Genomic DNA, 27,804 nt, shown 5'->3' on the forward strand with positions numbered 1-27,804 from the left:
TACCTCACAAAAATCTTCGTTACTCGAACTACTGCAATACAGCGAGCGCCAATACTGCCAGCTAAATAAAAGATTCTAACTACTGAAGTCACTAGTCACTAACTACTGATAGGCATAGTTAGCAAATGAAAGATTTTTATAGAGAACAAACAATGTATTTACCTTAATAGTGTTCAAAAGTCATTATATATATATATATATATATATATATATATATATATATATATATATATATATATATAATGACATCCAGTCTTACAAATTTACTCTCTCTGATGGACACACGTTCAGATCATCCGCTCTCATAACTCCGCCATCTCTCTCCCCCCCATCCACCACTGCCGGCGGCTCACCTCCAACTGCGCAACGCTACGCGCTGTTAACAGCCAGCTGCCCAACACTACAATAGCAAATTCCAACAATGCAAACCAGCCACATACTGCACACAACACAGTCAGTGATTTTCATATAGAGCGGTACATGGCGTTACCAACATAAAAACCTAAACAGCCTACTTACAAAACCACATACAATTGGAATAGTAATAGAAAGGGGGAGAGGAAGGGGAAATTGATTCCTAATGGTGAATGGGGTGAGTGGCATGACCTTTCATTTTCCGCGATTTTTATGACCCACAATTGCCCTAGATGCACTGGCCAGATATCAGGCTACATCGTGACCTTGAATGTACCACACACAAGTGTCCCTCAGGTGCGGGTGTCGAAAGGGAGGACACACGACATATTTGGTTACATTCTGACATTGCAAGTACCTCACGAAACTGGCGAATAGGCTTGGGCAGAGGGCGGGCGGGATTCTCCAGACTTGTTGTTGTGACGGTGGGATAAGATTGTTATGTGACCTTATATTAGTACTGATACTCTACTTGCGTCTCTAAGGACACTGTCTCCCAAGTGTGGTTAAACATAGATCTTCCTTCCTCTCCTTTTTACATGCCCTCTTCCATGTGGAACCTGTTGCTTCAAATCCTTGGATGCCCATGAGCCTTGTGCGTGTTCATCAGTTTTAATGCCAAAAGTGGGCTTGGATCATTATGGGTAGGTTTGCATGTTACATTGCTCTACTCCAACCCTTGTCCATGCACTGTTGTTCGGGGATGATGTGGCAGTTAACTCTCCCGGCTTTTCTGTCCTCTGCTTTGCAAAGACTCTGGCTCCAGCGACAACCCCTGCTCGCCGCACTACAGAGGATCTTCGCCATTCTCGGAGCCAGAGACGCGGTCGCTGTCGGATTTCCTGCGAGGCCTGAAGGAGCGTCTGCTGGTGTACGTCTCGCTGCACACGTACAAGCAGGCACTCACGTGGCCGTACGGGCTCAGCTACGAGCGGGCGGACAACAACCAGGAGCTGGTGAGTGCTGCTCTCCGCTGCAGCTCTTGAACTGTCGACTTACATATGGTCTGCTGTAACTGAACCCTACTTTATGTATGTTACGCTACACGTGGATTTCTGTGATCTTTCCTTGCATTTCTTCCTTTCAGTATGACATATTGTACAACAGGAAAAAAATATTTTTGTCCTTGTTTTTATGTTACCCCACTACAGAGCCACCACCATATTTTAATCTTTCTGATAATTGACTCACTAGCCTGCCTGTCGTATTGAAATTTCAGCGCAGCCAATACTGTCCTTTCCCTCCAAGGCCAATGGATGGTTTTCCAAAATTCAAACTCTAAATATGTTTTGAAATGTATTGCGCACGTCCATTGCTACCCGAACAAGAAAAAAAATTGTGTAGCTAGTAGTCTCTGGTTAAAGCTTTTGCTGGTCAGAAGACGTACAGTGTTTCTCGAACACCATAGGGATGAAATCCACTCACAAGTCCATTTCTGCCTGCCATATTAGTTTTAATAATGTGTGTTATTCGCTTGAATGATTGCTGTTTATGATCCTAGAGAGGGCATGCAGTTGATGACAAGTTTTATAGCATCGAAACACATAGCATAATGGAACATCCGCGAACACTTCCGCTACTGACGGTGCCATTTTACACTTAAATAATCGGCAGACATGTGGATATGAGGTGGAGACGTTAATAAACATATGCCAAACTAATGTGTCACAGTCATTAGTTCAAGACGCTTTTACGGAGTCCAGCGAAGATCTGTGCCTACCGTAAACAGACATTTTTCATACTTTCCATAGGAATACATGAAGAATGCAATGCTCTCAGTGCAAAAACGTTGGACAGTTTCAACTGAACTAATAGGAGACTACGTCAAAAAATAATTTTAACTTTTTTCCCTAAAACACAAAGCCTCTCACTTAGGGATCAAAACATTTCACTTTGCTCTTGCTGTCGCCGCAGAGCCCGCACATAACACATATGACTAGTGGTTTAGAGTACCAGCGACAGACTTTGAGTCCTCCACGTTGCGGCTAGGTATTTTCACTGTTTCGCTAAGGAGGTGGGCCACCAAAAAGGTTTCAGGATCCTAAAACGGTTAGGATATCGTTCATATACACTTCATAATCTATTAGGAATCCTTATGAAACACACGTTTCTCCTGACGGAACGTCATCTGTGATAAATTCCGCTACAGCTGTAAAAATTATTTATTTCTGAAAAGGAATAACGACCTCGTTTCAGGATCTGTTTCCCGTCTTCAGGTGCACACTAAAATATGAGTCCATAAAAGATGCATAACTGAGGTCAAGATAGGTTAAAATATATTAAAATAATGCATCCCTAGTACATAACGTGACCTAGGATTGATGAGGATACTCTTTCATGCCATGTACCAGGGATGCACTACTTTAACGTATTTTAACCATAGTTATGCGTCCTTTATGGCTCACATTTTAATTTGCACCTGTGCACCTGACGCTGGGACGCAGGTGCTGAAAGCGGTTTATGCCTCTCTTTTTAGAAATAAATAATTTCGATGGCTGTGGCGGATTTTGTCATTCATGACTTTATAAAACATTGCGGTTTGATAATTGTAGTTTGCTAAGAGTATTACCGGAAATGTTTCTTTCCTGACTCAATAACAGTAAGTGTGTATTAGTACAGTGGAATGTGAAACAGTTACTTGAAGACTTGGATGAAACTTATGTTCATTGATGTAAGGTACGAAGCTAAGAAAAGTTTACGTTTTGCAGATGGAAGTGGCCGGCATATCGGCGGAAGCACTTTCTAGAAGATACGGCACCAAATATCAGACAGGGACTATCTTCGACATCTTCGGTAAGTATGAACCTTTACACAGATAAAATACCCAATCTTTCAATAACGTGAGAGCACATGAGTTCTACTTCAGCCCGCAAACTAGTTCTCAGCTTTTTTTCATTCTCCGCAAGTTGTAGCTCAGTAGCACACTTGATAGTGGTAGAGAACGGAAATACCACATGAAATACTTCCCATCTTTCTCTTCTTTCATAGAAAATCATCTTAAATTTCTGAGTGGCACCACAATGAACTGGGCAGTTGACTCTCTCCCAGAGAAGGTGCAGACGATATTCACATTTCTGCACGAACTGTGGCCACACATTCTAGTGACGAATCCATGAACATAAATTCTCTGTTTGTACATCAACTCTGTTTCCAATTTAACGCTTAAAATTTCTCAGCAATATTATCCGAAAATTGTTCGTGCCGCCGATATCGTTTGCTACTTCTCGCATTCAAATCTGTTAGGAAACATAGGACTACTGCACCTGAATTAGTAATCAGAGTTTCTCAGTCGTATACGAGTAGTTCGACCGCAGTTTAAGAAAAAGCTCTGTCTCAAGCCTCTGCGGCAAGCTTGCACCAAAGCGCAAATCATTTGACTGTTTATTATATTTTACTCTGAACTACGAGTAAATCATTTATAGAAACTACAAAACATAAAATGATTGGTTGATTGTTTATAAGAAACAATAATTTATTTCATTGAGCACTTCAGGCACACCTCTAAATGAGTTAAAATGAATAAAATTGCAGAGCAAAAGTTGCCACATAGTTCCTTGTTTAGTCAACATTATTGTTATCATTATTTTTTTTCACCCCATTACCAGGTTGAACAGCAGTTACAAAAGAGAAGGAGAGTCCAGTTTGTGGTATTAATGCACTCATATTCTAATTCACGAAGCCTGGCGCACTTTGTGTAATTTTACACCAGCATAAGCAGTGTTACATAATCGAGGTGCGAGAACGTTGTTTGTCAGGTAGTGCGTCTGTGGCTGACTGAAAGACTCTGGAAAGATCTCGATGACTTACTGCCTTCCACCCTTGCTCCTCTTCCGGCGACCGTGCTAAAGATATTGTCCTACCGTCTATTTGGCACCTAATTTCTGAAAGATATGCTCCATGAGGGGGAAACACTCAGTTACAAAGTTCGAAGACTTTCTCGAGTAAGTGTGAGAGGCACATATTTGCTTCTTCGAATATATCTTTGACTTTGCTATTGACTGGACACAATGCCGTTCCCGTAGGTTACGCAAGCACGGATAAAAGTTTGGTCCCCTGCTTGAGCAGTTGAAGGTAAACTGTGTCAGGAATTTTCATTCGCAAACACATTCCAGCTTACAAGAAAAGATGCCCCAAAACTTCGTTATTTCTGGGGAGCCGGTAAGCAGCTGCACACTGCATCTTCACAAAATCTAATATTTCCACATCCTGAGCTTCGTCCTCATTAATGTATCGTTTATAGTTACTGTCTGGCGACGTGCGAGTCAGTGGTTCAGCTCACACTTGAGGCAGTTATTTATGATTTGACGTTTCTAATCTCTAATTCTTACTTATTTACGAAATATTATTTGCTGGAATATCACATATTTGTGTAAATACGAGCACTCTCTACTGAAGCAGAGACTTTGTTCAACAACCGTGCTTTCAGTTTTTAGTGTTACTTCTTGTTGTCTTTGATCTGTTTACTGTTACTTGATTTCCGATGTAAAGTGAGAATATCAATTCATTCGCGTCCTGTAACTTCTACAAGAAATGTAACTGAGGAATTTTTGAAGTCAAAACATGGGTCTCTGGAGCACTGCCGACCATATTAATGACCTTCTCATGTGCCTTACCACTCATATTGGTCACGACCATCAGGTGTGTTCTATTTCACACTGCACACCTACTTACAGTAGGTGTAGAAGCAGAAAAAGAAAGGAATGATGTAACACTAACATCTGGTTAAGAATACTGACAGAATTCAGAGTCAGTTCATTTAAGTAACGATCTAGGTGTTACAAACCTTTACAACAAGTCGTACTTATCTGCATGTTGAAGAACATACGTTTTTGAATGCTTAACACCAAAGCTGCTTTTTATTTACTGGCTGACTAGTTTTGGGCTTTTCTATTTCCACAAGATCAGAGATTACTGATAATAAATTGATAATAAAATAATATTGATAAGAATATAATAATATAACATATAATTTAACAATAGAATAATAAATAGTATTGATAATAAAATAAATTGATAAGAAAATTTTTTGCATTACGTCTACATCTACATGGTTACTCTGCAATTCACACTTAAGTGCCTGGCAGAGGGTTCATCGAACCATTTTCATACTACTTCTCTATCATTCCACTCTCGACTAGCGCTTGGGAAAAAGGAACACCTAAATCTTTCCGTTCGAGCTCTGATTTCTCTTATTTTATGATGATCATTTCTCCCTACGTAGGTGGGTGTCAACAAAATATTTTCGCTTTCGGAAGAGAAAGTTGGTGATTGAAATTTCGTAAATACATCTCGCCGCAAAGAAAACCACCTTTGTTTCAGTGACTGCCACCCCAACTCGCGTATCATATCAGTGACACTCTCACCCCTATTGCGCGATAACACGAAACGGGCTGCCCTTCTTTGCACCTTTTCGATGTCCTCCGTCAATCCTACCTGGTAAGGATCCCACACCGCGCAGCAGTAATCCAGCAGAGGACGGACAAGTGTTATGTAGGCTGTCTCTTTAGTGGGTTTGTCGCATCTTCTAAGTGTTCTGCCAACAAAGTGCAATCTTTGTTCCGCCTTGCCGAAATATTATCTATGTGATCTTGCCAATTATAATTCCAAGGTATTTAGTCGAATTGAGAGCCTTTTTATTTGTGCGATTTATCGTATACGCAAAATTTATCGGATTGTTTTTTAGTACCCATGTGGATGTCCTCGGACTTTTCTTTGTTTAGTGCCAATAGCCACTTTTCGCACCGTCTATAACTACGAACTGTCTCTTCTCTGAGAGGAAATCACGAGTCCACTCACACAACTGAGACGATACTCCATAAGCACGCAGTTTGACATACGTCAAAATTACGGTAACACGACAAACAAGCCAGCACCACACGCAGTCTAATCCAATACGTACAAGTTCTCCCTAGTATGTAAATATCGTAGTCCTTCGGATCACATGATGATGGGCAATGAAGATACTACAATTAAGAAAAGTACGAGTATATACCTATGGAACGTATATTAACTTAATACTTTGAGGGTTAATTACAGCTGTGACTTATTTTAATACAGATTTGAAATACAGTTAAGTGTGATGAAATAAATATAACGGTCCACACCAAGAACATCCTCAATACAAATTCATAAGCAGTTACCCATATTTGACACATCCACTCGCAATAAATTTTGTTTTCTTTAGTAGGTGGCGTTTTGAAATACGCAAAGCCCGAAACTAGTCAGCCAGGAAACAAACAGTAGTTTCGTGTTAACCATTTAAAAATTTTTCTTCAACCTGCAGGTATTTGCTTGAAAAGATTTAATGGAACCACAGTAGACCTAAATCAGGATGGTTGGATGGCGGTCTGGGACCTGCTCCTTCCAAAAAAGAGAACGATATCTGGTCGCTGCTACTTAAGATCGATCTGTCCCGTGTAGTTCATTTGTCTGATCTTCCGAGTTAAAGTGCAAGAAGTCCGCAGTGGACTGGACCAATTTAGTGTTTATATTAGAATTGTAGTACAATTGATGGAAGGCTAATTTCCAAACGTCAGTAAAGAGCAAATAAAAGATTCTTCACATGTGAAGCGAACTTGAAGATACCTTGCCGTATAGTTGGAAGTCTTGAATTATTCCCCGCAAATGATCTACTGAGTGACTACTGTGCACATCAAAGCAAGATTCCCTTTCGTTGTTCACAGAGTACCGGCTTTCTCTAAGCGTGTATTTATGCACTTCGTCGGATGGGAATTTGATTGCAGCTGGGTAAGGTCAACAGAGAACGGCCAGATAAGGAAGACCATGTTTTTTGATTAAAAGTGCACTTCCTTTTCGGCATAGTTCCCTTTTGACGTTTCACGAAGTCATTCCATGCGATTGAGAATTGTTACAGAGACCAATGGTTCCCTTACAATTTGTTTCAACGCAGGCTATAGTTGCCTGATAATTGGGCTACTATCCATCGGTACTCGCACTTCTTTGAGGTGTCGGGTCACACACACTGTGGGATCCATCAGCATTTAAGTGAACTTTTGGACTTCGACGACGAATTTCGACGCACAGTATCGGTTGAATTTTCGTAACAGTAGTAACATTTCTGAGTGATTCGTTTTGTATTTGATTTCAATTAGCATCCTAAAAGCAATATAGTTATTTCGTGCGGCTCAACGGCTTGCTGTAGGTCTTTCAATTGGAAGCCACTTCGGCAACTTGCGTGCCCCTAAACTACTCTAATTATTGAAATGGGGAAAGGTGACGTATAGCTTCACTTGGAATCAGAACTGTGCGTCGTTCCTGGCGAATTTTCACATCAGAGGTGAAGGCTAGGTTAAAGAGAGACTGAAATATTTTGCGCTTCGCCCGGGATTCGATCCCCAACCTTTCGGTTTCTACTTGCGTGCTTTACCTCTAGACCATCATCTGTGCCTGCCGTTTTGATACGACTAGTGCACCTATCACGATTAAGAGAAGTATGACACAGAGTGAAGTCCTCTTTATTATTTAAAAACAAAGAATAGTGGTAAGACATACCACTTTGTCCTACTTGAAAGAATACACACCTCGACATTCTTAAAAATCTGAATAAAAAGAAGTATTTTGCAGATCATATTGTCAACTATATGTACCAACACAATAAAAGTAAAGATCAGTTGCATAAATGAGAACATTATGTCTCTAGGAACCGTGACCACTGTAACTATAATGAAAGAAGAGACGGTATGGGTCACTTGGAGTGTTTTATATGAATAATTGGCTTCGACCCGTAGTACCGGTAATCTTCAGATTCACATAACTATTACTCTGAGGCGCAGAAATTCATCAGGGCGAGAATTAGAACGTATCAAGCGTCTCATGCGGCGTCATTCCTCGTTATAATTTAGTTGCTAATGACTCCATGCATGCACCAGGCCAAGAACTTTTTACGAAGCGTTGGATTAGAAAAATCATCATATGGGATGGTCGAACCCGCCGAAAAGGAGCACATTTAACCACCAGGAACAGTGATATGGCTGGTAACCAGCACCCAGAGACAACCGCGTGGAGGCAGTGCCACTGTTGTATGCCTACCGTCTGTGTAGAGCAGGGGTCCGAACTGGCACGACTTTCCAATTGTCGAGCGCAGGTTGTCAGCTAGTTACCGTAGTGAATTTGCAGAGGAAGGAAATCCTCTAGGTATCTTCAAATCTTACAAGAGTTATTAGCAGGTTGGTTTCAAAGTGTTACAACCCAATTATCAATGCTCTGTACAGAATGTTCAAGTTTTCACATCATACTGGGTGAACATTAGGAAAACCGACAAGTTACAGGAGCGTATTCGTGACTACAAACAGAGGGACATAGAGTCCACGAACGTGTGTCCGAAAACGTATTGTAACTACTGTAGATGGCACTGACGAATATCAATTCCTCTGGCCGCATGCTATGTATTCATTGTGTGTTGCAGGCTGGGTGACTGTCGCAGCGTACTGTAAGCAGCAGAATGGTCGGAGTTTTTGTACGGCCCAGTAGATGGAATTGGTCGAGAGGCAGCACGGTTACACCAAAACAAGTACCCTCACAGCCACCAACCATACCACACAACATTTCAGGCCCTTTTCGGGCGACTGTCTGAAAGGAGCCATGATCACACAAACGCCAAAAAAGGGCTTGAAATGTTGCATGATACGCCTGGTGTCTGTCAGGGTACTTGTGTCGGTGTAGCCGTCCTGTCTCTCGACCGTTTACAGCTGCTTGGCCGAACACAAAAACCATCTCCGCTTGTTCCCAACACGGATACCGGACCATTCTGCTGCTTCCAGTATGCTGTGCCAATCAACAGCCTGCGTCACACAAGGAACAAACGGCACGCGGTCAGAGGAGCTTCCATTCGTCAGCTCCATCTACCGTGGCAACGATAAATTTCCAGACACACGTTCATAGGACCTATTTTTCTCCATTGCCAGTCAGGAATTCGTCCCTGCAGTTTGTCGGTTTCATTCGTGTTCAACCTGCATATAGAAGGAAATAGTGTAAAATTCCAAAATCCGTACAAGAAATTTGTTCCAAGTTCAACTCAGTCTTCCCTAGCGAGTACACATACGCGCTACATTTAGAGCGTATTATTGATGTTGTGTCATCCACATATGAGGCGGGTTCCCGGGTTCAGTTCCCGGCGGGGTCAGGGATTTTCTCTGCCTCGTGATGACTGGGTGTTGTGTACTGTCCTTAGGTTAGTTAGGTTTAAGTAGTTCAAAGTTCTAGGAGACTGATGACCATAGATGTTAAGTCCCATAGTGCTGAGAGCGATTTGAACCACATATGAGGGTTTGAGTAGTTCACAAACAACTTCAGGGGTGTGAATATCTTGCTTTCAACCCACGTGCTATGTCGTAGTTCCGATTACTGCTTTCGGATACTACTGGCTACCATTGTATGTTCAGTCCGATACTTCAAGAACTAGATGTACTGATAAAAGACAGAATTCTGGCTCCACAATCACCATATTTGGACTGCAGTTGTGAAGTGTGTCGAAAAAAAAAAAAAGAAGAAGACCATTTGTCCCTGAAGCATTTCTCCAGCAAGCCATAGCTTTTATCGTATTCCATATTATTCAAATTGTCAGCCCCAATAGCAGAGTGGTCAACGTGGCGGATTGCCGTCCTATGGGCCCGGGATCGATTCCCGGCTGGGTCGGAGATTTTCTCCGCTCACGGACTGGGTGTTGTGTCGTCTTCTTCATAATTTCGTCCCCATCCGGCGCGCAGGTCGCCTCACGTGTCGTCGAATGTAATAAGAGCTGCACCAAGACGGCCGGAGCTGCCCCACAAGGGGCCTCCCGGCTAATGACGCCAAACGCTCATTTCATTTTTTTATTCAAGTTGGCAGTGGAGTAAACCACTGTCTAGGATTTCATGCTTGAATATCCATGAGGATCATGATGGCAGGTGCAACTAGGGCCAAATTGGCATGATTCATACTACTGTACGTGTTTGGATATGCAAGTGATTAGCATTTCAGCGCAACCGCACAAAATAGGTAAGTAAAATTTGCACAGCGGATTTCTCATTTAGATGTCGAATTCGAGTAATGTTTATGACAAAGTCTTTTTTCATAGCTAGTGCAAGGAAAGGAAACGTGTGGCAGCACCTTAGCCAGAAGTCGAATCGTGATGTATCGAGACGGCATTTTACTGTTCCCCGATACTGCGTACAGACTCGTTCTGCTCCCCGAGTCAGGAAGTAGACTTGTTTACATCAAGGCAAGCATCCATGCTGACAATATAACGGCGTCAGGGGCAGTACGGACTGTCAGCGTGGCGGCGTTGTTGCGGCTTCCTTCGATGGGGCGGTAGAGAGAGGCGCGTCGACAACAGCACTGCACACAGGAGTGGCACAGCGTCCTCTCTTCACACGAGTCCCGACTCTGCGTGCAGTCCGTGTGTGGAATTTCCGCGGAGAACGAACGTTGCCAGATAGCGCCCGTCATCCTCATACGGGCGTAGCACAAAGCTGTGAGGTTCCGCTGTGGACGTAAACACAAGCACTTCAGGATCGCGTAGTTGGTGATTTGAGGAGCATACGTTAAACTCGTGACGTGTTAAGGCCACTGACGTGACATTGTTTTTCGACACAATAGCGCCAGCCAGCGTGCTGCCCATGCTGTCTCGATACAGAGCGTGTTTGGGTAGCGCACTTTGCTACACGGTCTCCTGATCTCACCCACTGAAAACACATAGACTTGGGTTGGCTAGAGACTGGCACCCTACCACTCTGAAAACACTGTTACTGATGAAATCTGGCACAGACCTGAAGCAGCATTGGTTGAGTTATCTCTGACTGTCATCGAAGCGCTGGCCGGTGTGGCCGTGCGGTTAAAGGCGCTTCAGTCTGGAACCACGTGACCACTATGGTCGCAGGTTCGAATCCTGCCTCGGGCATGGATGTGTGTGATGTCCTTAGGTTAGTTAGGTTTAATTAGTTCTAAGTTCTAGGAGACTGATGACCTCAGAAGTGAAGTCGCATAGTGCTCAGAGCCATTTTTTTTGTCATCGAAGCGGCCGGCCACTGTGGCCGAACGGTTCTAGGCGCTTCAGTCCGGAGCCGCGCTGCTGCTATGGTCGCAGCTTCGAAACCTGCCTCGGGCATGGATGTGTGTGATGTCCATAGGTTAGTTAGGTTTACGTAGTTCTCAATCTAGGGGACTGATGAACTCAGATGTTAAGTCCCATGGTGCTCAGAGCCATTTGAACCATTTGTCATCAGAGCTCAGTTTGACACGGCGCACTGTTGATGCAACAGGTAGCACGATATGGTGGCCGTTGCGCAGTGACAGTTTTCGTCCGAAGCGCTGAGCGAGTTTAATCGTTTGTTCGGAAGGGCATGTCAGCTCAACCCACTGCTGTATGCCGTCCATTGCACGTTTAGTGACTGTACTGCTACACGCAGCACTGCATCGAAGTCTCCAAGCATCGTAGGTGTAGGAAGGAAGAGTTCTACATAGCCAGGTACGAGACATTGTTTACAACGTAACTAAATTTTCGTTGGAAGAGGCAAAAGAGCGGATAAAAAGCCCATTAAAAAGTACCATAGAATGAGTTCAGGCTGCTAATGGTATTTCACTTCAGACAACAAGAAGGGTAAAGAAAGAGGGCGTAAATTAGTTACCACACCTCTGAAGGTTTCTCTACTTCAGGAAAAAAAGTGGAAGAAAGAGAAAAATCTTTCATTTAGATGATTTTGACTTGTAAGTTGTGCAGAGATTGATACACAATTTCCAGGTGACAAGCAAACAGCAATCCACATTAATGTCCCTTTTTTCCATAATAACTAAATTTGTCTTTTAGTGGATGTATTTCTTCATTACGGTACCTACTCCATAAATTAGCCCTCATGTATGTTTTTTAATGTCAATGCATTACTTACACATTTTTTGTTATTAACGTATCTAATATACTACTGGCCATTAAGATTGCTACACCATGAAGAAATGCTGAAGATAAACGGGTATTCATGGACAAATATATTATACTAGAACTGACATATGACTATAATTTCACGCAATTTGGGTGCATAGATACTGAGAAATCAATATCCATAACAACCACCTCTCGCTGTAATAACGGCCTTGATACGCCTGGGCAATGAGTCAAACACAGCTTGGATGGCGTGTACAGGTACAGCTGCCCATGCACAGTTCATCAAGAGTAGTGAATGGCGTTTTGTGAAAAGCCAGTTGCTCGGCCTCCATTGACCAGACGTTTTCAATTGGTGAGAGACCTGGAGAATGTGCTGGCCAGGGCAGCAGTCGAACATTTTCTGTATCCAGAAAGGTCCATACAGGATCTGCAACATGCGGTCGTGCATTATCATGCTGAAATGTAGGGTTCGCAGGGATCGAATGAAGGGTAGAGCCACAGGTCGTAACACATCTGAAATGTAACGTTCACTGTTCAAAGTGCCGTCAATGCGAACAGGAGGTGACCGAGACCTGTAACCAATGGCACCCCATACCATCTTGCCGGGTGATACGCCAGTATGGCGATGACGAATACACACTTTTAATGTGCGTTCACCGCGATGTCGCCAAACACGGATGCGACCATGATGATGCTATAAACAGAACCTGGATTCATCCGAAAAAATGACATTTTGCCATTCGTGCATCCAGGTTCGTCATCGAGTGCACCATCGCAGGCACTCCTGTATGTGATGCAGCATCAAGGGTAACGGCAGCCATGGTCTCCGAGCTGCTGCAAACGTCGTCGAACTGTACGTGCAGATGGTTCTTGTCTTGCAGACATCCCCATCTGTTGACTCAGGGATCGAGACGTGGCTGTACGATCCGTTACAGCTATGCGGATAAGATGCCTGTCATCTCAACTGCTAGTGATACGAGGCCGTTGAGATCAAGCATGGCGTTCCGTATTACCCTCCTGAACCCACTGATTCCATATTCTGCTAACAGTCATCGGATCCTGACCAACGCGAGCAGCAGTGTCGCGATACGATAAACCGCAATCGCGATAGGCTACAATCCGACCTTAATGAAAGTCGGAAACGTGATGGTACGCATTTCTCCTCCTTACACGAGGCGTCACAACAACGTTTCGCCAGGCAACGCCGGTGAACTGCTGTTTGAGTATGAGAAATCTGTTGGAAACTTTCCTCATGTCAGCACGTTGTAGGTGTCGCCACCGGCGCCAACCTTGTGTGAATACTCTGAAAAGCTAATCATTTGCATATCACAGCATCTTCTTCCTGTCGGTTAAATTTGGCGTCTGTAGCACATCATCTTAGTGGTGTAGCAATTTTAAGCCGGTAGTGTAATGTAAAATTCCGAAAACCGTCCAAGATAAAATCAGTCTTCGCTGGCGAGTACACATACGCGCTACATTTAGAGCATATTATTGATATTGTGTCATCCACATATGAGGGGTGTGAATATCTTGCTTTCAACCCACGTGCTACGTCGTAGTTCCGAATACTGCTTTCAGTTACTACTGGCTACCATTGTATGTTCAGTCCGATTCTTGAAAAACTAGATGTACTGATAAAACACAGAATTCTAACTCCAAAATTACAATATCTGGATTGCAGTTGTGAAGTGCGTTGCAAAAACAGTGATAGAATAAAACACCGTTTGTCCCTGAAGTATTTCTCCAGCAAGCCATAGCATTTATCGAATTCCGTTTTATCTATATGGGCAGTGGAGTAAACCACAGTCTAGGATTTCATGGTTGAATATCCACGGGGAACATGAAAGCAGGAGCAACTAGGACCAAATTGGCATAATACATACAACTGTACATGTTTGAATATGCAAGTGATTAACATTTCAGCGTAACCTCACAAAATAGGTAACAGTAAGTAAAATTTGCACAGCGGATTTCCCATTTAGATGTCGAATTTGAGTAATGTTTATGGCAAAATCGAGTCATAGCTAGTGCAAGGAAAGGAAACGTGGGGCATCACGTGTCGTTATTAGACAGAAGTCGAATCGTGATGTATCGAGATGGTGGTTTACTGTTCCCCGTTACTACACACAGACACTTTCTGCTCCCCGAGTCAGGAAGTAGACTTGTTTGCATCAAGGCAAGCATCCATGCTGACGATATAACGGCGTCAGGGGCAGTACGGACTGTCAGCGTGGCGGCGTTGTTGCGGCTTCCTTTGATGGGGCGGTAGAGAGAGGCGCGTCGACAACAGCGCTGCACACAGGAGTGGCACAGCGTCCTGTTTTTCACACGAGTCCCGACTCCGCGTGCAGTCCGTGTGTGGAATTTCCGGGAAGAACGAACGTTGCCAGATAGCGCCCGTCATCCTCATACGGGCGTAGCACAAAGCTGTGAGGTTCCGCTGTGGACGTAAACACAAGCACTTCAGGATCGCGTAGTTGGTGATTTGAGGAGCATACGTTAAACTCGTGACGTGTTAAGGCCACTGACGTGACATTGTTTTTCGACACAATAGCGCCAGCCAGCGTGCTGCCCATGCTGTCTCGATACAGAGCGTGTTTGGGTAGCGCACTTTGCTACACGGTCTCCTGATCTCACCCACTGAAAACACATAGACTTGGGTTGGCTAGAGACTGGCACCCTACCACTCTGAAAACACTGTTACTGATGAAATCTGGCACAGACCTGAAGCAGCATTGGTTGAGTTATCTCTGACTGTCATCGAAGCGCTGGCCGGTGTGGCCGTGCGGTTAAAGGCGCTTCAGTCTGGAACCACGTGACCACTATGGTCGCAGGTTCGAATTCTGCCTCGGGCATGGATGTGTGTGATGTCCTTAGGTTAGTTAGGTTTAATTAGTTCTAAGTTCTAGGAGACTGATGACCTCAGAAGTGAAGTCGCATAGTGCTCAGAGCCATTTTTTTTGTCATCGAAGCGGCCGGCCACTGTGGCCGAACGGTTCTAGGCGCTTCAGTCCGGAGCCGCGCTGCTGCTATGGTCGCAGCTTCGAAACCTGCCTCGGGCATGGATGTGTGTGATGTCCATAGGTTAGTTAGGTTTACGTAGTTCTCAATCTAGGGGACTGATGAACTCAGATGTTAAGTCCCATGGTGCTCAGAGCCATTTGAACCATTTGTCATCAGAGCTCAGTTTGACACGGCGCACTGTTGATGCAACAGGTAGCACGATATGGTGGCCGTTGCGCAGTGACAGTTTTCGTCCGAAGCGCTGAGCGAGTTTAATCGTTTGTTCGGAAGGGCATGTCAGCTCAACCCACTGCTGTATGCCGTCCATTGCACGTTTAGTGACTGTACTGCTACACGCAGCACTGCATCGAAGTCTCCAAGCATCGTAGGTGTAGGAAGGAAGAGTTCTACATAGCCAGGTACGAGACATTGTTTACAACGTAACTAAATTTTCGTTGGAAGAGGCAAAAGAGCGGATAAAAAGCCCATTAAAAAGTACCATAGAATGAGTTCAGGCTGCTAATGGTATTTCACTTCAGACAACAAGAAGGGTAAAGAAAGAGGGCGTAAATTAGTTACCACACCTCTGAAGGTTTCTCTACTTCAGGAAAAAAAGTGGAAGAAAGAGAAAAATCTTTCATTTAGATGATTTTGACTTGTAAGTTGTGCAGAGATTGATACACAATTTCCAGGTGACAAGCAAACAGCAATCCACATTAATGTCCCTTTTTTCCATAATAACTAAATTTGTCTTTTAGTGGATGTATTTCTTCATTACGGTACCTACTCCATAAATTAGCCCTCATGTATGTTTTTTAATGTCAATGCATTACTTACACATTTTTTGTTATTAACGTATCTAATATACTACTGGCCATTAAGATTGCTACACCATGAAGAAATGCTGAAGATAAACGGGTATTCATGGACAAATATATTATACTAGAACTGACATATGACTATAATTTCACGCAATTTGGGTGCATAGATACTGAGAAATCAATATCCATAACAACCACCTCTCGCTGTAATAACGGCCTTGATACGCCTGGGCAATGAGTCAAACACAGCTTGGATGGCGTGTACAGGTACAGCTGCCCATGCACAGTTCATCAAGAGTAGTGAATGGCGTTTTGTGAAAAGCCAGTTGCTCGGCCTCCATTGACCAGACGTTTTCAATTGGTGAGAGACCTGGAGAATGTGCTGGCCAGGGCAGCAGTCGAACATTTTCTGTATCCAGAAAGGTCCATACAGGATCTGCAACATGCGGTCGTGCATTATCATGCTGAAATGTAGGGTTCGCAGGGATCGAATGAAGGGTAGAGCCACAGGTCGTAACACATCTGAAATGTAACGTTCACTGTTCAAAGTGCCGTCAATGCGAACAGGAGGTGACCGAGACCTGTAACCAATGGCACCCCATACCATCTTGCCGGGTGATACGCCAGTATGGCGATGACGAATACACACTTTTAATGTGCGTTCACCGCGATGTCGCCAAACACGGATGCGACCATGATGATGCTATAAACAGAACCTGGATTCATCCGAAAAAATGACATTTTGCCATTCGTGCATCCAGGTTCGTCATCGAGTGCACCATTGCAGGCACTCCTGTATGTGATGCAGCATCAAGGGTAACGGCAGCCATGGTCTCCGAGCTGCTGCAAACGTCGTCGAACTGTACGTGCAGATGGTTCTTGTCTTGCAGACATCCCCATCTGTTGACTCAGGGATCGAGACGTGGCTGTACGATCCGTTACAGCTATGCGGATAAGATGCCTGTCATCTCAACTGCTAGTGATACGAGGCCGTTGAGATCAAGCATGGCGTTCCGTATTACCCTCCTGAACCCACTGATTCCATATTCTGCTAACAGTCATCGGATCCTGACCAACGCGAGCAGCAGTGTCGCGATACGATAAACCGCAATCGCGATAGGCTACAATCCGACCTTAATGAAAGTCGGAAACGTGATGGTACGCATTTCTCCTCCTTACACGAGGCGTCACAACAACGTTTCGCCAGGCAACGCCGGTGAACTGCTGTTTGAGTATGAGAAATCTGTTGGAAACTTTCCTCATGTCAGCACGTTGTAGGTGTCGCCACCGGCGCCAACCTTGTGTGAATACTCTGAAAAGCTAATCATTTGCATATCACAGCATCTTCTTCCTGTCGGTTAAATTTGGCGTCTGTAGCACATCATCTTAGTGGTGTAGCAATTTTAAGCCGGTAGTGTAATGTAAAATTCCGAAAACCGTCCAAGATAAAATCAGTCTTCGCTGGCGAGTACACATACGCGCTACATTTAGAGCATATTATTGATATTGTGTCATCCACATATGAGGGGTGTGAATATCTTGCTTTCAACCCACGTGCTACGTCGTAGTTCCGAATACTGCTTTCAGTTACTACTGGCTACCATTGTATGTTCAGTCCGATTCTTGAAAAACTAGATGTACTGATAAAACACAGAATTCTAACTCCAAAATTACAATATCTGGATTGCAGTTGTGAAGTGCGTTGCAAAAACAGTGATAGAATAAAACACCGTTTGTCCCTGAAGTATTTCTCCAGCAAGCCATAGCATTTATCGAATTCCGTTTTATCTATATGGGCAGTGGAGTAAACCACAGTCTAGGATTTCATGGTTGAATATCCACGGGGAACATGAAAGCAGGAGCAACTAGGACCAAATTGGCATAATACATACAACTGTACATGTTTGAATATGCAAGTGATTAACATTTCAGCGTAACCTCACAAAATAGGTAACAGTAAGTAAAATTTGCACAGCGGATTTCCCATTTAGATGTCGAATTTGAGTAATGTTTATGGCAAAATCGAGTCATAGCTAGTGCAAGGAAAGGAAACGTGGGGCATCACGTGTCGTTATTAGACAGAAGTCGAATCGTGATGTATCGAGATGGTGGTTTACTGTTCCCCGTTACTACACACAGACACTTTCTGCTCCCCGAGTCAGGAAGTAGACTTGTTTGCATCAAGGCAAGCATCCATGCTGACGATATAACGGCGTCAGGGGCAGTACGGACTGTCAGCGTGGCGGCGTTGTTGCGGCTTCCTTTGATGGGGCGGTAGAGAGAGGCGCGTCGACAACAGCGCTGCACACAGGAGTGGCACAGCGTCCTGTTTTTCACACGAGTCCCGACTCCGCGTGCAGTCCGTGTGTGGAATTTCCGGGAAGAACGAACGTTGCCAGATAGCGCCCGTCATCCTCATACGGGCGTAGCACAAAGCTGTGAGGTTCCGCTGTGGACGTAAACACAAGCACTTCAGGATCGCGTAGTTGGTGATTTGAGGAGCATACGTTAAACTCGTGACGTGTTAAGGCCACTGACGTGACATTGTTTTTCGACACAATAGCGCCAGCCAGCGTGCTGCCCATGCTGTCATGGCCAACCTCGATACAGAGCGTGTTTGCTTAGCGTCCTTTGCAGCACAGTCTCCTGATCTCACCCACTGAAAACACATGGCCTTGAGTTGGCGAGAGACTGGCACCCCACCACTCTGCAAACACTGTTGTTGATGAAATCTGGCATAGATTTGAAGCAATATTGGATGAATTATCTATGTCTGTCATCGAAGCTCAGTTTGACGCGGAGTACAGCCGAGTTAGAGCGACTGTTGCTGCGACAGTAGCCGCCCAGTGCACGTTTAGTGATCGTACTGCTACACGCAGCACGGCATCGCAGTCTCCAAGCATCGTAGGTCTACATCTACATCTACATATGTATACTCCGCTAGCCACCAAGCGGTGTGTGGCGGAGGGCACAATTCGTGCCAAAGTCATATTTCCCCCCTCTGTCCCACTCGCGGATCGCGTGAGGGAAAAACGACTGTCTAACGCCTCAGTACGAGCTCTTATTTCCCTTATCTTTGAATGGTGATCATTGTGCGATTTGAAAGTTGGTGGTAATAATATATGCTCTACATCCTCGGAAAAGATCGGATCTCGGAATTTAGTGAGCAGCCCCTACTGTTTAGCGCGCCGTCTATCTGCAAGTGTGTCCCACTTCAAACTTTGTATGAGATTTGTAACGCTCTCGCGATAGCTAAATGTACCAGTCACGAATATTGCCGCTCTTCTCTGGACCTTCTCAATCTCTTGAATCAGGCCAACTGGTAAGGGTCCGATACAGAAGAACAATACTCCAAGGCTGGACGGTGTGGCCGAGCGGTTCTAGGCGCTTCAGTCTGGAACCGCGCGACCACCACGGTCGCAGGTTCGAATCCTGCCTCGGGCATGGATGTCCTTAGGTTAGTTAGGTTTAAGTAGTTCTAAGTTCTAGGAGACTGATGACCTAAAATGTTAACTCCCGTAGTGCTCAGAGCCATTTGAGTCAATACTCCAAGACTAGACGAACTAATGTATTGTACGCGATTTCCTTTGTTGAAGGACTGCATCGCTTCAGGATTCTACCAATAATCTAGAGTTCGCCTTACCCGTTACTTGTGCAATCTGATCATTCCATTTGAGATCATTTCGAATAGTCACACCCAGATACTTGACGGACGTGTAGGAACGGAGGTATTCAAATGGCTCTGAGCACTATGTGACTTAACTTCTATGGTCATCAGTCGCCTAGAACTTAGAACTAATTAAACCTAACTAACCTAAGGACAATACACACATCCATGCCCGAGGCAGGATTCGAACCTGCGACCGTAGCGGTCGCTCGGTTCCGGACTGTAGCGCCTAGAACCGCACGGCCACTGCGACCGACGAACGGAGGTGTAGGAAGGAAGAGTTCTACATAGCCAGGTACGAGACATTGTTTACAACGTAACTAAATTTTCGTTGGAAGAGGCAAAAGAGCAGATAAAAATCCCATTAAAAAGTACCATAGAATGTCAGGCTGCTAGTGGTATTTCATTTCCGACAACAAGAAGGGTAAAAAAAGAGGCCGTAAATTAGTTACCACAGCTCTGAGGGTTTCTCTACTTCAGGAAAAAAGTGGAATAAAGAGAAAAAATCTTTCATTTAGATGATTTTGACAAGTAAGTTGTGCGGAGACTGATACACAATTTCCAGGTGACAAGCAAACAGAAAGCCTCTTTTTCCCATGTTAAGAGGAAATTTCTCTTTTAATGGATGTATTTCTTCATTACGGCACCTACTCCATAAGTTAGCCCTCAAGTATGTCAGTTTTTTAATGTCAATGTATTACTTACACATTTTTTTGTTATTAACGTATCTAATATTAGCTCTTACTCACCGCATCGCTCGCATATCAGTAGTTTTGTTATAATGTCGTGTGACTAGGGACTCACGTCGGGCAGACCGTTCGCCGGGTGCAAGTCTTTCGATCTGACGCCACTTCGGCGACTTGCGCGTCGATGGGGATGAAATGATGATGATTAGGACAACACAACACCCAGTCCCTGAGTGGAGAAAATCTCCGACCCAGCCGGGAATCGAACCCGGGCCCTTAGGATTGACATTTTGTCACACTGACCACTGAGCTACCGGGAGCGGACTTTTGTTATAATGAGCTATGGTGAGTAAGTAAGGTAGTCATTTTAGGAGACGTCTGTGTAGGAAGAGGTGTAGAAACATATGTATAAAAACTGTAGTGCCAGTTTGTACGTACATAATGAATGTACTTCTATGATTTTGCTGTATGTCAAATTTGAAAACATGCTTTATATTTTCGATTATAATTAAAAGCGCCTTAGTTAATTACATTTGTGCAGAAGTAGAGTTTTTAGGAGTTTCTCTGGATCGCCTAGTACTGCAAGTGAGATTATTCCATAGACGCAACCCATCCCACCGAATAGTTTCTGTAAAATCGTTTGACAAAGATTGCAGGTTGCGCGCCTGTCAATGCGGAAAGCGGGCGAAGAGTGTGTCGTAGCATCAGCATTTTTCCCGGCCGCAACACCCACCGCTACCGCTCTCCCCACCCAAGTTCAGCCTACTGTACCACGTTATTCTGAGTGGACTTCGCACCCTGTATTCCCGAGCTCACCTAAAAAATGTCATCACGTTTCTTTGCTATTATACTGTGTATGCACAATAAGTACATTGTAGTTATTTTAGTCCTTTCTGATAGTGCAATTTCAGTTGTTGGTACTGTAGTTTAATGTTATATTACACTACTGGCTATTAAAATTGCTACACCACGAAGATGACGTGCTACAGACGCGAAATTTAACCGACAGGAAGAAGATGCTGTCGTATGCAAGCCTTTTCAGAGCATTCACACAAGGTTGGCGCCGGTGGCGACACCTACAACGTGATGACAAGAGGAAAGTTTCCAACCGATTTCTCATACACAAGCAGCAGCTGACCGGCATTCCCTGGTGAAACGTCGCTGTGATGCCTCGTGTAAAGAGCAGAAATACGTACCATCACGTTTCCGACTTGTAGCCTATCGCGATTGCGGTTTATCGTATCGCGACATTGCTGCTCGGGTTGGTCGAGATCCAATGACTGTTTGCAGAATATGGAATCTGTGGGTTCAGGAGGATAAAACGGAACGCCGTGCTGGATCCCAACGGCCTCGTATCACTAGCAGTCGAGATGACAGGCATCTTATCTGCATGTCTGTAACGGATCGTACAGCCACGTCTCGATCCCTGAGTCAACAGATGGGGACGTTTGCAAGACACCAACCATCTGCACGAACAGTTGGACGACGTTTGCAGCAGCATGGACTATCAGCTCGGAGACCATGGCTGCGGTTACCCTTGACGCTGCATCACAGACAGGAGCGCCCGCGCTGGTGTACTCAACGAGAAACCTGGATTCACGAATGGCAAAACGTCATTTTTTTCGGATGAATTCAGGTTCTGGTCGCATGACCAGCATCCGTGTTTGGCGACATGGCGATGAACGCACATTGGAAGCGTGTATTCGTCATCGCCATACTGGCGTATCACGCGGCGTCATGGTATGGGGTGCCATTGGTTACACGTCTCAGTCACCACTTGTTAGCACTGACGGCACTTTGAACAGTGGACGCTAAATTTCGGATGTGTTACGACACGTGGCTTTATCCTTCATTCGATCCCTCCGAAACCATACATTTCAGCAGGATAATGCACGACCGCATGTTGCAGGTCCTGTACGGGCCTTTCTAGATACAGAAATTGTTCGACTGCTGCCCTGGCCAGCACATTCTCCAGATCTCTCACCAACTGAAAAATTCTGGTCAATGGTGGCCGAGCAACTGGTTCGTCACAACACGCCAGTCACTACTCTTTATGAACTGTGGTATCGTGTTGAAGCTGCATGGGCAGCTGTACCTGTACACGCCATCCAAGCTCTGTTTGACTCAATGCTCGGGCGTATCAAGGTCGTTATTACGGCCAGAGGTGGTTGTTCTGGGTACTGATTTCTCAGGATCAATGCACCCAAATTGCGTGAAAATGTAATAACATGTCAGTTCTAGTATAATATATTTGTCCAATGAAAACCTGTTTATCATCTGCATTTCTTCTTGGTGTAGCAATTTTAAAGGCTAGGGGTACTTTGTTCAAGGTAAAGGCTGGTGCGTAGTGTGATTAGCTACATTCCAAATTAATCTCTTTCCGCGTACTGACCTGCCCGCTTCGTTGCAGGAGGCGTGTCCGGCAGCAGCGTGGACTGGGTGAAGAAGTGGCTGGGCGCGCGCTTCGTGTTCGAGTACAATCTGCGCGACACGGGCGGCTTCGGCCTGCTGCTGCCCCCCGCGCAGGTGCAGCCCACCGCCGAGGAGACGGCGGACAGCCTCGTCGCCATGATGCGCGAGGTGCTAGCTTGCACTGCAGCTCCACACTAGCTCCGCTCGCAGCAGTAGTGTACATCTAATTTCCAGTAGAACAAATTCAAACTTAGACCTACCAATGGACCTACCGCCTCACTCACTGCTTTCTTTTACACCAGGGGTGTTCAACCTGTCGATCGGGGTCGATCAGTCGATCGCCGTGGCTTTATGAGTCCATCGTTCGAAACCTTTGTTCGAAATTTGTTTAAATGTGCTCTTTTTGCAAAATATCAGTTCGTTGACAGTGGGTGTTACGTACAGTATTTGTAGGTAGTAAATCTGACTAGACTGTCTCCATCTCCTTCGACTCCACCTGGATTTAACCGTCCTTAACTCTCGCGTCAAGCAACAGTCTTTTCTCATGCATTTGGGCGTGAAAAATGGGTGCAGCTAAACAGAGGAAAACATGCCAGTATGGACACCTGCTACTGCACATCCAAGATCGATGGCTGATACAGGTATGGTTCTAAACAGATTTAGAGGACTTCAACCATCGATAAAATCTTTTGTGTCTGAAAGAGAGGAAGATTGCTCACAACTGTAGGGTCTGAGCTGCTTGTTGCAACTACCATTTGTAACTGATATGACAGTGAAACTAAATGGCAATGGGAAAGATCAGAGTATCGTAACTCTTACGTTTTGCATAAAGTTTTTCATGCAAAAAATTGACCTCTTGAAACCACAGTTACAGAAATTAAACGCGTAACACTTTCCTCAAATACAGTCAGAACGGTCGGAATTTTGGGTAGTGCCGCGCCAAGCTACAATGAGCCAACGATGTTTCGGAAGGCATACGCCGTCCTCCAGTCTTCTGGCAAACTGTCTGTGTCTCGCAGTCTGCCACCTTATATACCCACTAGGTGACAGTTAAAGCTTAAATCCCCATAACGGCCGCTCCATAGCAGTTTAACCGCCTCATGACCCTGTTACTGCGTGGCCCGCAGCTCGCGCTCGCTGTACACCGCCGCCCCAAGAAATGCAACATCTTGTCGCTCCCGTTTCCCTACTTCCAATATAAGGTTGCCAAGCTGCACTGAAAAAAGAAACCCCTATGAAGAATCAAGAGATTTGGCCCCACATATACTTCGATTGTCTCCTTGATTATTCTGTCTTAGAAACCACTCGGCAGACAAGTGGCGTGGAGTGGCCACTCAGTTTGAGGCGCCATGTTACGGATTGCGCGGCCCCTCCCGCCGGAGGTTCTAGTCCTCCCTCTGGCATGGGTGTTTGTGTTGTTATTAGCACAAGTTAGTTTAAGTTAAAGTAGTGTGTAAGTCTAGGGACCGATAACCTCAGCAGTTTGTTCCCTTAGGAATTCACACATTTGAACTTTTATTTGGCAGACAGGTGACAGATATCTTATGAACTGAAAGTTTCTCTGATCAAGGATGTTCTGCTTAAACTCACTGGCGGAGTCTTAATTTCTGTATTTGTTCTGTAGAACATGCAGAGAAGTACTTTTCTGACTCCATACATTGTGCCGAACATAATAAAGAATCTGTATTTTCTGCACTGTGTATGTCAATAACTCAGGGACTCGCATACATTTGCATTCGAAAAATAAAATATTTTATAGCTCTTCCAAGATTAATATGTTAACACTGACATAAAATATATTGAATGTGAATTACACTTGATAAAATAAAGTGGGACATACAAATACTATGATTTTTCTTAGTTTAATATCTTTTATTTCGCTTCTGTGCCTTTTATTTTGAAATCACATGATATGGACTGGAAATACGTACAACGAATCGTTTCACAGAGTACAGCTATATGTAAATTCTAGGCACATTTGTACATCAAATGCTCTTGTCTGCTCAAAAACATTTGTATTAAAACATTTATGGAATTTTGGTACGTAACTATTCATTTCCATTTACCAATATTCATTTAGTATATTTGATAAATATTTAAAAATAAATAAGGACGAACATTGTTTCTGCTGTACCACACAATTGCTTCTGCACCAAACTGACTTAATCTCAAAGTTATTACAAGGGTGCATCTTAAGCCCCATGCTTAGTCTATGTACTGCTCTTGTTTTGCTAAATACAAAATTTAGTTGATAATTTATAATATGGTATAAAGGTTAAAGGTACATTGTTCACTTGAACACGTAAATGCGAATGTTTTACAAATTTATACTCATCTTTCCAATAAAAAACTCTTCATGGAGTATATTTATCGATAGTGACGGAGTTTGAGAACTAAAACATTTTCACAGATAGTCAGGTATACTGAATATACCAAATACTATATACTGAATATAACAAAAGAGCAAGCGTTTTACAAATTTATGTGTGGTAGTTCGCTGGCAACAGTAACATAATTAGATATATTTTGAATGATTGTCCTGTTTTCTGGTATCTTGCTATTTTAGGAGAAATCAAGCATTGGTAGTCTAAGCAATCATGTTACTATTCTCTTTCGAAACTAATGGATTAATTGTAAGTAATACAGACACTGACTGCTCGGCGGTGAGATTGCTGCAGTAGTCTAATGCAAGAGCCGCAGTCGGAAAGAGTAATGATTGAGGTTTAAATGAGAGTCCAGTCGATCATATCTACATTGCCTACTGATTCTTTGAAACTTTCATAGTGCTGGAATGGTCCTTTGTCTTGTTTTTTTTCCTAATATAGTTGTAACAAGTCACCTAAAAAAAGAAGTATTATGTCGACACCTAAAGAACTTCTGTGCTCAGTAAAAGAAAAAAAAATTGTTTGGTGACCATTAATACCTAAAATGTCATATTCTTGAGCAGCCATGTAAGCAAATATTATAACTAAAATCTTCGCACCAGAAAAGCAGTAATGGTAACCTACTGCATGTAAGCACTGAAGAACAATATCTCAAGGAGAACATTCTGAAAGAAGAATAATCGCTTGTCAGGAATGGTAGTTGGCACCAATTACTTCTTCGAAGGTAGTTTTCGCCTCATTTAATTTAAAATCAGTTTAATTTTTGATGGGTTCATTCGTTCATTTTGGTTATTTGCATCCTCATTTGTATAATATTCATCATTTAAACTTCTTCTGACTGGTGCTACAGTCAGCAGGTGAGTAGGAACTCTAATGTAGCGTCACACTTCATACGTCAACTACTTGATACTTCGCTAGTCTGTTTTTAAAGGTCATTAAGAACTGTGTGATTCCAATATTAACGACTCTATAGCATCTTCCTGTGTTAAATAAAAGAAGAATTTTCAGCACATGTCTCAATGGCACGCTTTTTTCAACATTTCGATCGTTCTCTTACATCATTTATTTAAGACACCTCATTATGTACCTGAAACGCATACTACCTTTTCTCTACAGAATACTCAAGTTTCACTACGGTCTTCGTTTTTGTGTATTTTGCTATAGGTGAAAGATTTTCTTTATTACTTGTCGCAGCAGACATTTCCAGTAACATGAAACTTTACACGTGGATAATATCTACCGATCAAACTCCTACTGTTGCCTGTTGGTTAAATTTCAAGATGAACCTTGTACATTGAGATGACAGTGCTTATTAATGTAAAATATTTGTGTCAGCTGAGAACTTCATGTCACATTGGGGCTTTATAAGCCAGATAACAATCAAAAGCCGTGTCCTTCCATCAAAAATTTTGCTCTTATATCTGAGTCATCTCGCCTCACTTTGTTTTGACTCAAGTTCTTGTCACGTAAATTGAAGGTGGCGGGTCCGCGGGGGGAGAAAGGGAAAGGAAATGAAGGAATTCGTCGTGTCAGCTGCATTTGGACTTTATGTGGAGTCAGCGGTGACGAATGAAAATGTGTGTCAGACCGGGATTCGAACCCAGGATCTTCCGTTTAATAGTCAATTGCATTAACCACCGCACCACACAGACACAGTGTTCACGCAGTTGTGTGGGCTACCTGCAACCTAGCACCACCTACCCCCATGCTTACTACTTTCAGACTGCTGCAGGAGGTCTAACGTGGTTGTGCATTCACCCTGAAGATGTTAGATTTGTAGCCTATCGAGGCGACACAGTTATATGAATGCGAGGAGTCTTTTCTTTCGGACATGTCTGGAAGAACAGACACCACACTCTCAAGTAATCAAGTTCGTGTCACTAGTCTATCTGCATTCCTTCCCATTGGGGCCCTTTGTGGCGCCTGGAAGGAAGGAAACCAAAATACCAAAGTCCATCATTCCCGGATCGCTCAACTGTAACAGCACTTCCCATAAAAGCAGTGTTCTGGTTTTAATATCAGTTTAAAGAAGTAACCTTTGGATGAATGGAAAAAGTATAGAATCGCAAAACAGAGGCAGGACAAGCAGAAAAATCTTGACTAGCAATCTGGATTGCCTTATTATTTGTACTCGAAGTTCAGCTTTAGCTATATGAATGCCCAGCTTTCTCTATCGAGTTGACGACAATTTAGCTTCTGCGGCCAACAAACAACAAATGTTATGTTCAAATATGTGTGATATCTTATGGGACTTAACTACTAAGGTCATCAGTCCCTAAGCTTGCACACTACTTAACCTAAACTATCCTAAGGACAAACACACACACCCATGCCCGAGGGAGGACTCGAACCTCCACCGGGACCAGCCGCACGGTCCATGACTGCAGCGCCTTAGACCGCTCGGCAAATGTTATGTTGCTTCCTATCACAAACTGCCGATAGTAGTGCATACGGCCTTTGTTCTTGACAGCTGTCCAATAGTAAATACAGAGTGAGTCACTAACTATTGCCACCAATAATAGCTCCGAAAGTATTGTAGTAG

At 43.8% G+C, this 27,804-nt stretch overlaps 1 protein-coding gene across 1 annotated transcript; it reads left to right on the plus strand.

The window, feature by feature from the left end:
- Nucleotides 1-1,054: 1,054 nt before the first annotated feature.
- LOC124775259 (zinc carboxypeptidase-like) lies at nucleotides 1,055-23,076 on the plus strand. The gene is made up of 4 exons (XM_047250101.1): nucleotides 1,055-1,058; nucleotides 1,168-1,370; nucleotides 3,123-3,207; nucleotides 22,877-23,076. Exons 1-4 carry the CDS (start codon nucleotides 1,055-1,057, stop codon nucleotides 23,074-23,076), a joined length of 492 nt encoding a protein of 163 aa, XP_047106057.1.
- The last annotated feature ends 4,728 nt before the right edge of the window (nucleotides 23,077-27,804 follow it).

The sequence above is a fragment of the Schistocerca piceifrons genome, chromosome 1, assembly GCF_021461385.2.
Source record: "Schistocerca piceifrons isolate TAMUIC-IGC-003096 chromosome 1, iqSchPice1.1, whole genome shotgun sequence".
Lineage (NCBI taxonomy): Eukaryota > Metazoa > Arthropoda > Insecta > Orthoptera > Acrididae > Schistocerca > Schistocerca piceifrons.

What these genes read in the sequence shown, in the direction of transcription:
- LOC124775259 (XM_047250101.1), top strand. An exon ending in CGGACAACAACCAGGAGCTG is followed by an intron (nt 1,371 to 3,122) that starts GTGAGTGCTGCT and finishes TACGTTTTGCAG; the next exon opens with ATGGAAGTGGCCGGCATATC. An exon ending in GACTATCTTCGACATCTTCG is followed by an intron (nt 3,208 to 22,876) that starts GTAAGTATGAAC and finishes GCTTCGTTGCAG; the next exon opens with GAGGCGTGTCCGGCAGCAGC.